Source organism: Anopheles maculipalpis, chromosome 3RL, assembly GCF_943734695.1.
Source record: "Anopheles maculipalpis chromosome 3RL, idAnoMacuDA_375_x, whole genome shotgun sequence".
Lineage (NCBI taxonomy): Eukaryota > Metazoa > Arthropoda > Insecta > Diptera > Culicidae > Anopheles > Anopheles maculipalpis.
Genome location: NC_064872.1, coordinates 38,854,818 through 38,868,327, shown reverse-complemented (window position 1 = coordinate 38,868,327; position 13,510 = coordinate 38,854,818). Strand labels below are relative to the sequence as shown.

Below are 13,510 nucleotides of genomic sequence, written 5' to 3'. Positions count from 1 at the left end.
ATCAACAAAATAATTAACACATCTCAACACAACGTGGCATTAAATCGATAAGAAAGAAAAATTCAATTACCCGCTGGAAAGTCATGCTGCTAATGTAATACAACATACAGACTGTTCGGTATTTATTAAGGTTTTTCACAAATACGCTGAACACCTACTAGAAATACCAGTTACAGTTTTAAGATTTAAAATACCGAACGTTCGCCTATGTTCACCTTCTCCGGGCGGGCCAAGCGATCCCAAGTTAAGGTTTTGTAAACAAACCACGTCCCTTAAAAACTGCTACCGAAAACATTCCACCCGGCGTGCTTTGCCCTTTCGTAAAACCCTTAGGGCCGGTCGTCACATTCCGATAGACAAATGGGTTCGGTGATTAATTTGAAGATTAAATTGTGTCAACTAATTTGTCCGGACAGCAACCGTCATCGGATCCATGCTATTCTGCACCTCACGACGATGACAATTAGCGTACAGTATCCAGGGATCCCTGGCAAGCAAGACCGGGCCAGGCCACCGAACCACCGACCGACCGTACGGAGCAGATAGTGAAGCATGGATGGCAGGTTTCTCACGCCGATATTACGCGTTTACCGGTTGAACCCTTTTTCCCGGAAAGCATGCAGATACATACACAAGCGCACAACTCCCTCCCTTGGGTGTCGTCACGGCGCGCTGCCTAAATGGTGTTAATTTACATGCAATCAATCTTGCGCAATCTTGCCCAGGAAAAGACAGGGCAGATCAGAGTGAAAGACTGTTTGTGCTGCATCCTCCCTGCCAGTTGGGTGTCGTTCTTCCAGTGGCACTACGCAAGGGCGTACGCTTCGTAATCAATCAAGATGCAAATGTGCATTCCGTGCAGCTCACCAAGCGGTGTGTTGTCGGTTGACGAATCGGGACTGATCTTTTTTTTTTTTTTTTTCTTAACTTCATTTCGCTCGGAATGGCTCCAGCGGCAGGATGTCAATTTCTACTTTCCGCACAATAATTTGGTACTTTTAAGGGAGCCTTTTAGGGCTCTGGATGCCGGTGTTGGCCCTTTTCGGTCATATGCATAACTGAAGGAAGCTTCCGTCATTTGTGTTCCCAGGCAAGGCCCACCGGAATTGGTCGGATAACATCAATCAAACGAAAGTTTCGGTGCCGTCTCGTCTGATTCGTTGGTGCCGGTCCAGTTTTGTTTTTCCGGTTGGATCTTTACTCATGTTTTTTTTTTCTACTGCACGGTGACCTCAGATGCAGTGGCTAATCTTTTTGCAATCAATCACCTTTTCTTGCCAGAAGAAAAGGAACAGTGAAGAAAATATGTTACTTTTAAAATGCTTTAAGAGGAAAGACGGATGATGGTGTCATAATGTGTGTTGCAAAGAATCGATCACGAGTATCGTTTTCGTTGAAGCGTTTGTGTGCTATTTTTTAATGAAGTAAACTATTCATTGCAATGAAGTAAATTTAATGTGTCAACGAGGATGATCAAACGTGTACATTTGTACAATTCAAAGACTTATTTGTAGCACAAGAATTCTTCAGCGCAACACGTCAAAAAACACATGTAGTCCTGATTTTCTTTTATTGTTCGCATCCGCAAAATAAATCACCACCAGAAAAACCAGACCGAATCGGACATCCAAACAGGAACGGGATTAAGCAGGAAAAAATACATAAACGATATGAAAACTGCTAACGTGCCGTAGCTAAAGGGCCTTTAAACTCGGGATGAAATTTGGTGACATTCCATCACCGAAACAGTGACGTGTGGAAAACGGTGCTCCGATGTTCGTGTCGCATATCAAAACATAATCCTACGTTGATTAACTACAAGCAGATTTAAATAAAAATTATACCCCAAAGAAAAACAACTTCGAGCCCTCTACTGGCCTGCGCCCAGCGGATAGCGTGATGATGGATGCTGTTCGTCAACTTTTTTCAACTTCCATTTCAACCACGTCCGTCAGCACCCAACATGTTGCCGAAAATGACATTTTGATGAGATCTAATTCCGCTTTCAAAACGGCCGTCTGCAAAACCAGCGAAGCGACGAATTGTTAATTTAAATTGTCCCTTTTAAAAAAACAAAAATTAAAAATCAGAAACAAGCTCTTCTTTGGCGAAATTTCTCTAGCTCCTGGTGCCGGTGTTCCCTTCGCCGAAATTTAGCTCTATTATCCTTAAAGAAAACTTGGTCGCGTTCGCAGCGCTAGATTGACACTTGAAAAGGAAGTGTTAATGAAACGGGGACCCGTACACCCCACCGGGCAGAACGTCGGGTTTATTCGTGTCCACCCTGTCTGCACACTGACCTTCCCGAAATGCCTTTTTTCTTCAAGCAAAGTTTGCCCAGTTGGTTGCCCTTTTGCGATGTCCGGAGCACATTGGGGTGCAGCGGCGCCAATAAGATGCAAATCCCTGCTGTCAGAAATGGGATTAGTTGCCGTTTGCTGTTTCTTATGCTTTGCTTTTTGTTGCAGATCTTTTTTTTTTGTGCTGCTAAAAAAAAGCTTCATTAACACTTCGCATTATAGAAACTGGTTTGGGCTTTATGAATGTACAGAAATAGTATGAATTTTTTGACAGGGATCATGCAACAGCGTTCTTATCTGTTTCTTCTGTCTTTTCCTTGTTTTTTTTTTTTGTAGATTCGTTCGTCAACAGCCAGGAATGGACCATCTCACGATCCGTGCCGGACATCCGCCTCGGTATCGTTGGCAGTCTCAGCTCTGGCAAATCGGCCCTGGTGCACCGCTATCTCACCGGCACGTACATGCAGGAGGAATCGCCCGAAGGTGGCCGGTTCAAGAAGGAAATTCAGATCGACAATCAAAGCTACCTGCTGCTAATACGGGACGAAGGTGGACCCCCAGAAATTCAGGTGAGTTATTTGGAGTGGCAAAGTCCGACAGAACGGGATCTATTCCCACTGCTACTGGGTTGGGTTGAATAAGGTGATAATAAAATATATGAACCAGACTGCCCTACCCTCAAAGGGTCAGGCCCATAAAGTCGTCCTCGTTTATAACCTCATAATATCAATGACAGACGTGTTTGGCGCTTGGGTACGGTTTTGTGCGCCATTTCTGTCCATCCTTATGCTCCAATGTGTATCCTTTGTCCGCTCACTGAATGGGTGTGTGTTGATACTCACCCAAGGTCTCTTGAACGATAGCTTATATCACACACCGAAGTGGTTTTGCTGATAAAATGTCTACTTAATTGGTCGAGTTGCAACACCTGCCTGCCAAACGAAGACTGTCGATATCGTGAACAGAGCTAGCTTATCGAATGCGGGCTGGAATTTGGATCTTTAGGAATCCATAACGAAAATGTACTCTCCGTTACCGATCCCGGAAATGTAGCGGAAGATCCAGTTCTCTTATCAATCTATAATTTACTGTCGGTATGTCATAAATAGTGTCTAAGCCGGAAAAACGAGATATCTACCATGAATTATGCTGCCTTGTACTAAGCAATTGCATAAGCGATCGGTGCAGCATAACAGCAAAAAAAAAAGCATGTACACACGCAAACTGTCCCGTTCGCTGGCATAAACCGGCTCGGGTGCGTTCAACTTGAAACTACCATGAAGCAGCGGTGTGTGTAGGTTGAAGTTGAGCTTTTCAAGGGTGTTTTTATTTTATTTCCTTCAAACGACGTATTTGATGACGCTCTAACGTTGCTGGTTACACTTGATCTTCAATGGCCACTAAAATTGCGTGGACTTTGACGAGACCCCTTGAAGTTCCGCGTGCGGTGGCGCCAGAGCGACAAATTGACCGGAGGAGTGTTGACTTAAAGTGAGATGCCTTTAAAAACAAAGGTTTTTTGAGTCCTATATCAACAGATGGCAATGGTCAATTGAATTGTTACACCACATTTCTGCTGCAGTTACATTAAAATAATTTTTCGCTACTGCAGCTGCACTTTGAATTGCATTTTTTTCCCCTGCCCTTGTTGCTGATCACCCTACAAAAAGCGCTTTCTTTACTGATTACTTCATTTTTTGCGCAACGTCAGTAACAATTAAAAGTCATTCGAAATCAGAACAATCGATGGTCGGAATCCTATTGAATGAATGCATGACTAGCCGATTTTTCAGCATTTTCTTTCCTTCTCCCAGAACACCACCGTCGTGATGAGTTATCAGGGTTAATCTATTCGATTTTATATATTTTTTTACTTTGTACCCCTTGAGAGAAGCGTACAATAAGGGATACGAATAAAACATTATTGCAAGCTAATTGTTGCAAATATTTTCATTCATCTTCTCCCGGGTGGTAGAGATACGCCAAAACAACAATAGCACTGTGTGCGTGTGTGCGCCCGTCCGTTAGGATCAGCATTAGGATGAATTCGCAACTCATCGATGCATCACCGTTACCGGGAATGTTGGGTACGATGCAAAAATTTGCATACGACCGTGCACGTACCCCCCGCCATCATGGTAGGTGCGTGAATAATTGGTCTGACTTGGTAGTTTTCTGCGCAGCAATCAAACAATGCAGATCGAAACCACGGCACAGGGTGCCTAGCGTAGAGCAAACCGATCGGGATCGGCAGTTAACGGGTGCTTGTAGAAGGTATGCACAATCCTGCGGGACTCTACGCCCCGCTTACTAATCAATTACACGAACCCGATATCGCGACATCACACACGTACCCATACTTGGGTGTTTATCGAGGCGCAAAGAGCAATTGATTGCACTTTAATGACTTTCTCCTGGGCGGGGTGGTATCGTCAGCGCGATGGAAAAGGATTAGAGAGAAGCGAGGGGGGTACGCACACCTTATTTGAATTGCTAATTAGTCCTCGCTTCACGATTGATCGGTGGCTTTGATTTGGTGCGGCAGGATCAACCCTCTGCGGACGCAACAGTAACTGTAACTACGGCGTACAGAAATCCAACACAGCCCCCGTTGAACAAAATTTACAGCTCATTGCATTTGGCGAACTTCGGTTCACCGTTGACTCGCTAATGGGTTTGTTTTCATATCAATGTTACGATTTATCGATTCTTCAATGTGGCAAACAGGGCACTATCATCGCTGTGGATGCAAATGGATCGAACGAAAGAGAGTTAGGGGTCGATCTTTACCGATCAACCGATTATTTCTACTTTAGGGAGGATGGAGAAACGAGTTATAAATCGTCGATTTCATGCATGACAGCGACCGGTGTGCCACACGATAAAAAGGATCCGCTTCGTATGCGAGTGTGTCCTTGATTCTTGTGCCAGTCGGGATTTGTAAGGTAAATATTATCGTTGAACGTGAAAGAATGAAATGGAACATGATGTCGATCGAGCTGATTTTGGTTCGATTTTGTACTGCGGTAGTAATATGGAGAAGTCGTTTCGATTATTTATCGCTTTATTAGCGAGGGTTTTCGTTTAGATAGATCGAAGCGTTTATTCTGAACGTCTTTACAGGTTCAGTGGAATTCTTTTAAATCAATTTCAAATTTTCAAATTTCAAATCATTTAAGCTAGTCCTCTTAGCAAAATAATTTTAGTTTTTTTAAATGAAAATGTCTAAACAACTCTAATGGTGAAGAAAGAAAAAAAACACTCAAACAGGACATCAAACGTTGCTTTGTTTAGCATTTCAAGTTCACTGTTTTCCGCAGATGTGACAGGAAAAATTAAAAAGAGACACCTTCATAAAATGTGCACTGAACCTCCCCGCTTTCGTCATTGTACATGGGAGAGGTGACACATGCTAAACCACTGCATAATACTGCCATTGGTTCGGGCGCATTGTGCAACCTACCCACGAAAGGACATCAGCATCAAAGCGCTATCACAAAGGATACCACCCGCGGTCAAGCATCCACTTTAGGATGTGCGATAAAACACCCCTTTCATTATGTGCTGACATGTATTGCTGTACACGCGCACTTTAAAGGCCAGGTGAGAGCGAGAACGAATTTAAGCCAAAAATTGAATCAAACAATTGATGAACTTAAGTGTGCACACGAACGTGTCGGATGATCCTGGTCGAAACGATGGCCGGTGCGGTGTGGTGGTTTCGCAAACACAATGCGTCGAGTTTCGTATTTCGCATACTGCCCCAGGGGCTCTCCTTCTGTACTCTTTCTTTTCCCCTGTGTACGAGATCACCCTCGTTTGGCAAAAAAAAAAACTCACATCGCAACGCAGATCGGCGGTGGTTGGACAAATTATATTTCACCCTGTTGTGGTAGGGCGCACAAATTAAAGAACCGAAACAGAGCAAAACCGAGAGCATGCATACACTGGCTGTGCAAAGATTTTACAAATGCAAAGAATACCGTCTACTGCCGCATCGTCAGCCGGTGCTTGCGGCCGGAGCAGCACGGCATGAAACGGAATGGTAATTACAGTCTAGTTGGCAGCTGGTGAAGCTTTATCATTTATGCTACTGCGTGCGGATGCCGCAGGATGCAGAAAAGACAACACACATATGGATATATGGCACCTTTCTTTCGCGGTGCATTCGAGAGGAGAATGCATTTCGTGGTGGGATGTTTGCATAACTCGCAGGCGTCGTCTGCGACATACAATACAAAGATGAGTATGTATGTGTTTTTGCTTGCCAAGAAAGTAAGGCAAAAAAGTGAACCCGAAACCCCTTTAGGGCGGAAAGAAAACGAAGAGGGAGCCAGAGCAATCCATCCTCGAAATGCTTTCCATTTCAATGAACCTGAGCGCGCGGCGCCATTGAGTGGTAATGTGAACAGTAAAATATGGGCCTCGAGAGCCCAGCTCCACCATCGCACCATTCGACCGCCTAGACCTGTGTCTGATGCCCAAGAACAGTGTTTCAAGATTGCAACGAAACCAACTCCAAGCTCTCCTGTACTCCTTCCGCGGCACAATTGGGGGGGGATGGCGTGATTAACGGGCGACCGACTTCCAAGTGCCCCCGAAAGGTAGACTAAGCGCAACACACAAATCAGGACACGGCCTGTGTAGCTGTCGGCGACGCAAATTCTACCATCCGAGTGCCCATGTTCGTGTCCTCCAAGTACATGTTATGTCGCAACGGTTGCTATTGAACGTTGGACCCGGTTCATGGGCCTGCCACTGTGCTAATGCTGCCAACACACCGGCCTCCTTGTTGGTTGCGCCTGCGCGTCTCCCAAACAAATCGTGTATTATATGGCGACCTCTTGAACTTCCGTCTGCTGCTGCTGCAGCTTAGGTTCTAGTCGTGCGACCCGATGGATGATGTTTTTACGCTGGAAAACAGGGAGGGCACACGAAAACAAAAAAAAAATTAGTACTCTGCAACCTACACATGCAGGGGCGGGGTGGGTGGAATGGTCGTACAAATCAAGTTCATTGCCTACGCCGTAGTTTAGGTTTCAACGGAGTCCTTTTCGCCAGTACGCGAATTGCACGCATTCGGACTTGACTTGTTGTTTGCGGTTCTTGCGGGAGCCTGTTGTAGTTTTGGTTTTGGGCATTAGAAGCGTGGATTGGTGTGTCCTTGAGTGTGAGTTCATGCCCGTGTTTCGTGTTTGCGGAAGAGAAGCAATCTTTTGCGTGCCAAAGAACGGACGCACGTTGGTGACAGTGGGGACAGTGTGTTTAAAATTCGCAATTGTGTGTACCGTTTTAGCACCAGGAAGTGTTGTTCTGCTGGCCGTGTGCTGGATGCAACGAGTGAAATCTGCACCCGTATCGTACGCAAAGCGACACGCTGCTTGTCACGGTAGTTTATAAATACAGAAAGTTGCCTCTACCATCTCCAACAAAAAACCCTCCTGAACTCTTGTGCAATAGTGTCGCCTCATCGTGCACTTACTTTTGATGTTGAAATACCATTATGAGCGGCTTAGTAAAGAACGAAACATACACAACAATAGTTACAAAATGTTGGAACAAATCTGCTGGACGCTTTTGCTGTCCAACCAACATCCCTCTCAGGAACTGTGCGCCTAAACCTTACTATCTTTGCGCAATTCCCTTGCCTCTATTTCGTACAGTTTTAGGTTAAAATCAAGCACCCGCCATAAATTAAATCGGTGCCATTAAGGTGGGCATTCGCCAGTATTGCTGTCGATTATATTCTACCTTTTTTGCTGGTGCTGCTACTGCTGCCTTTCGTACTCCTACCCCCGTGTACGTTTTGTGCTATTGTTGCTGTTTAAGTTGGTTGTTTTCTCCCCCTTTGCCGTAATGCCCCGTTAGCGGATGGTGCAGTTCTCCAGTTGTTTTACTGTGCGCCGGTTTTTGCTCGCTGACAGCTCTATTAGGCGTAGTTTAGTGGCGTAACTTCGCGCCGCAACCATCGATGCGCAGGGAAACGCACACGTGCGCCTACAGGAGATAATTTTGTTGTTACTTTTTTTCCTACAAACAACCAAAAAAAAAATTACATTCGCTGGTAGAAAGCGTCGATGGTTTGTTTCGAACTGACAGCGTTATTATCAAAATGGGATAGCAATGTTGGGCAGCAGCAACAATTTCTCCCGCATAGTTTTGCACACTCACCTACCGTTTGAAAATAATCCAACACATAAGGGGAAAATAAATCTGGACCCCGGAGAGACCAGATATCTCTATTTTGACTGCGCTGGTTTGGTTTCAATATGGGTTCTTTAGTGTATTTTTGCGACCTCTGACAGTGTCTGGATGTCGTATGTGTCTAAAACAAGTCATTTTCAGCTGCAACCAGCCGGATACGACATCACGCTCTTTCGCACAGCATGTACGAGATCTGATTTGTGCATGTAATATTAGCTAGAAGCGCTCTAAAGCAACCTTCCCCCAAGTATCAAGCGCCAAGTCTGGCTTTTGTTTTAGTTTTCTGTCTTTCTTCTCTCGTCTCTAGACTTTAGTCCGAAAGCCGAATTTTCTATTAAACCGAGTTCATTAATGCGTCGGTCCCTTGTCATGTGTCTGCAATGCCTCAAAAGGAGTCCTTGGTCGTATTTGATTTAAGAAAAAGTCGTGTACTCCGGCCAGGAAATCATCAGACTTTGACTGCATACTGCGTGTCGTCTGCGAAAACAAAAAATAGGGAAAAAAATTCCCAAAGAAAAAACCTCTCGTTTGTTTGTTTGTCTGCGGCCTGGGGAGTATATCAAATTCGAATATTTTCCCATAAATCTCACACTATCAATCAAACCAAGCACAAAACCGCCTTAAATTCTTGTGCACCTTCTTCCAGAGAACAAATTCTGGTGCTATTACAGCCATCAGCCGTCCCTTCCACTATTTCTTCTGTTTATTAAAAACATTTTTCGACACCTCTTCCCTGCACTGTGGTCTAATGAGTTAATTTTTCGACAAAACAAACTTTAATAGACTGTGCACCACCACAAATGCTAGTGCTTTATGATTTCCGGCCAATTCTTCCCTTACAATTCCTCCTCAAAGGAACAAAAATCTGTCCTACCGTTATTTGGCATAGCAAAAAAAAATCCTATACGTCGTCGTAACCTTAAGAACCAAAATGTTCTCCTGCCTCGTTGAACCATTCCGGGGGGTTCTAGCTCCCTTGTTGTGAGACTTTTTTTTTAAATCAAATTCTAGTTTTTGCGCACAAAAAACGCACAAAATCGTAACGCACTTTAATTCATCAACCAAACAGAATAAGAACTGAAACGTCCTGAACAAAAAAAAAACCCGCTCAGTGCATATGCTGCATGTTTGTGTATAGTTGGTTTTGATTTATTGGTTCACCGTGACGAATCAATTGTAAGACATTCTGTTTATATGTGTACTTTTTTTCCCTAGGTTTCTTTTATTCGATTGCAAATTTGCAAAAACCGCTTCTTTTTTCATGGCTTCACCCCAAATGATTACGAAAAATGGGTTTTCGTCCTCACATGTACACATGATGTGCGTGTGTGTGCGTGAAAACCCATTAATGTTCATCCTTTCAATTTAACTATCCGATTTTTCTCTTTTTTAACCTAAATTTTCTCATTTTCTTCTGCTTCTAGTTCGCTGCATGGGTTGATGCGGTAATCTTTGTATTTAGCCTGGATAATGAGTCTAGCTTCAATGCGATCTACACCTACTACAACCGGATAGCGCATCATCGCAACACGGCCGAAATTCCGTTTATTCTCGTTGGAACGCAAGGTACGTACGGTTTGGATGATGTCTCATATTATTGGTATAATTTTAATAATTACTAACAAAAAAAAACTATTTTCTCCTTCAGATGGCATTTGCGAACGAGCACCACGAGTAATTGACGATGCACGGGCCCGAAAGTTGGCGCAAGATTTGAAACGGTGTACCTATTACGAAACCTGCGCCACCTATGGATTAAACGTGGAACGAGTGTTTCAAGACGGTAGGTGTATTGGGAATGTTAGAGGGGGAAGAGCGAAGACACAAACCAGTTTTGAAAGGACATTAGACTTTTAAATTGTTTTATTTGAAATTTACTTTTGAGTTTCGTTGATTTAAAACATAATGTGAACTTGTAAATGAGAATCAGTTTTTCTATGTAGATTATTTGTAAATCATGTTGATTTTTCATGTGTCATTTTTATTTGGAAAAAACAACGCTGTATTGCTTTAAAAAAGCTTTTAAGACTGGCCTACCCCTGCGATTGCGAAAAGGATCTGTCAAATGAAAGGATAACAGTACCGTACGCCATCTAGTGGCCGGTGCTGAAATCACACACTTTCACCAACACATACGCGTGCTTCCAAACAAAGCAAGCACGCAATTCGTTCCGCATATCAACAACGCCAAGGAGGGTAAGCAGCAGTAGCAGCATTTTGGTGCACAAAAAGAAACATCGAAAGAAGCCTAAAAAGAAGCGTAAACATAAACTGAGCACTAACCGAACGAAACAGCGTGCAAGCTTTCCGTAAGTCGCGTGAGCTGCCTAAAAAAGGGTAAGATGGAAGCATCCAGGCAGAAAGTGGGAATGAAATAGGGAGCAGCAACGACGTTGTTTGCAGGAAGGGCATAAACAAAACAAAAGCCAAAGCCTGCCTCTTCTAATCGTGTAAAGCCTGCTAGGCAGCCCAAGCACCATCCGAGGCTGCCGGGTTTTTTTTTCGTGGAACCTTGCGTTATGCGTATGTGTTTGTGTGGATGTGTGGTGACCATCCGAATGGGGTGGTAGTAGTGGTAATGTTTTTTTTTTTCTTTTTATTTGTACGTATATCAGTTCCCCTTTCCTCGGGGACATCTTCTCGTCCTTCCATTCCCGTCATACTTCTATGCTCACCAATACGGCGTGTGTATGCTGTGCTTCCCTTCTTTACAGCTTATGCTTTATGCTGCACGTTCTTGAGCCTCCGTTTTTCCTTCATTCGCGGGACCGGTCCGAACGTGTCGTGCCTTGGCGTGTGTGCGTTGTGCAGTATCATCATCATCTTGCCTCTTCTCATCTCATGCTCACGTTCTTTCTTTAACTTAAACTTTTTTTTTTGGTCGGAGGTCCATTTTCGTCAGTTTCCTTTTTTGCGCTGTTCGGTTCGTTCATTTCGATGAGTTTTCGGTGAACAAGCAGCAGCAGCAGCATCACTCTGCTATCGCATGGAAACGGACGAGCCTCCGGCACGGCATACAACCCAGCAAAGCCTACTACTACTAGCTAGTTGCTAGCCCAAAGCACTGGACTTTTATGTTGTGTTGTTGCCTTGGTGAAACAGTGTCAAAACTCCTGTGCCAGCTAGAGAGCGCGTGTTATTTCGTCCAAGTGGAAGTAAAACGTTACTTGCCGCATTTATGTTTGAAAAAGCGTCCAGTGCAGCATCCGCTAGAAAGAGTTCCGACCGTGGAGGAACAGTCGGTGACGGTCGGCACCACGTTGCTGGTGGTGCAGCAGCTTTAACACTCAAACCGCAAACTACATCTGCCACCATTACCGCCATGCCTTTCTACAGAAGATATTGTAATTATTACTTTCTTGCATTACGGCGATTGCATCCTCGAAGAAAACGAGTTACACCAATGCAAAGAGCATAAAGAGCGAGTGTGTGTGTGTGTGTGCTTTCGCAAACGATCGTTCGAAGGAACATCTGCCTTTTGTGACACAATCGCACAAGGAGTTCTTCATGTAATATTAATTATCTCTCTCTCTCTCTCTCTCTCTCTCTCTCTTTCTCTCTCACTCTTTTTCTCTCTGGTACAGCCTGTCAAAAGATTGTCCAGCAGCGTCTTTCGACCGGATCGACGATAACGCCAACAAACTCACGGCCCACAACACCGCAAGGTACGCGGCTCGGTGTGGCCAGCTTTCACCCATCAGTTCCTAGCCCCACGAATGGGTTTTCCGGTGGTCCACAGCTAGGCAGCAACTCTTCGCCCAGCCATCAGCAACAACATCCCACGCATCACCAAACCACTGCCGGCGGCACTATGACATTGCCCCACCGGCATCACGTCCTCTCTGCCTCGAGCCATCACATTCCGATCAAGATCAGCCAGGAGCTGATCGGTGCCGAGGCACAGCATCATCACCATCACCACACCAATGTGGCCGGTGCGAATGGTGGCGGTGCGCAGAAATGGGGCACGATCTCTCATGGCACCTCCCAGCAAGCACTGTTGGCGCTGACAAACGAAAATAATAATATTGCCAAGTTTGTCCCACCATCACATCCCGTCTCGAGCGGACCAACCGATACGCTGCAACCGCTTGGACTGTCCGCAATGTCGGCGAAGGACAGCAGCAGCAGTGGCGGTGGTAAGGAGGGAAAAGATGGCAAGGAGCTACCGACGCCCACGTCAACACCGACCACATCACGCAAGAGTCGCCGAAGATCGAACCTGTTCATCCCGTCGTCCTCAAAGAAGGAGCAACAGCAGCAGGAAAAAATCAAGAACGGTGAGCTCGGATCCGGCCGGGCCATTCCGATCAAGCAAGGCTATCTGTACAAACGCAGCAGCAAATCGCTCAACAAAGAGTGGAAGAAAAAGTACGTCACGCTGTGTGACGATGGTCGGCTCACGTACCATCCGTCCCTGCACGACTACATGGAGGATGTACACGGGAAGGAAGTATCGCTGCAGTACGTCACGGTAAAAGTGCCGGGACAGAAGCCTCGGGGCACCAAGTCCATCATCACGAATAGTGCTCTAACGGCAGCGGCTGCCGCTGCTGCCCAAGCGTCCACCAATAATGTTACGAATGGGTCGAACGGTGGACAGACGGCTACGAGCAGCTCGAACGGTCTTACCGAAGGTATTGGTGGACTCTCGCTCGCCAAAGATCGGAAATGCACCGAGAAGGTCCTGCTGACGGCATTCGATACGTTGCGTGAACCGGTTAAATCCAACTCCCAAACTAGCGGCGATGAAGGCATCGTGATCAGTAGCAGCAACTCGCAGGGTTTCCTGGGCTGTGATAGTAGCAACACGGCAGGTGCCGGAGGAGGCAACAAGATCGATGCGCAAACGCCAAATGTAAAGAAACGGCACCGACGCATGAAGAGCAGTGGCGTGGGGAAGAACAGTGAATATGATGGTAAGTGGGTGTGTAAGATGTTCAAACTATTGATGTATAAATCCTCATTTTTTCTGACATTCCGGAGTAACTCCGTAATGTTACAGA

At 45.2% G+C, this 13,510-nt stretch overlaps 2 protein-coding genes across 4 annotated transcripts in view; both read left to right on the top strand.

Moving 5' to 3' along the window:
- Window positions 1-13,510, top strand: part of LOC126565137 (40-kDa huntingtin-associated protein) — a 342,010-nt gene that overhangs the window by 235,181 nt on the left and 93,319 nt on the right. The window lies entirely within an intron of this gene.
- LOC126563998 (centaurin-gamma-1A) overlaps window positions 1-13,510 on the top strand; it is a 168,167-nt gene that overhangs the window by 153,341 nt on the left and 1,316 nt on the right. For 2 of the 3 annotated variants that reach the window (XM_050220891.1, XM_050220892.1), the window contains exons 2-5: window positions 2,637-2,869; window positions 9,929-10,070; window positions 10,153-10,287; window positions 12,089-13,423. In XM_050220891.1, coding sequence (XP_050076848.1) covers window positions 2,637-2,869; window positions 9,929-10,070; window positions 10,153-10,287; window positions 12,089-13,423 — 1,845 coding nt within the window. Of the gene's footprint in view, window positions 1-2,636; window positions 2,870-9,928; window positions 10,071-10,152; window positions 10,288-11,630; window positions 11,849-12,088; window positions 13,424-13,510 lie in introns of those variants that run through there. The other variant, XM_050220893.1, reaches the window with a different exon arrangement.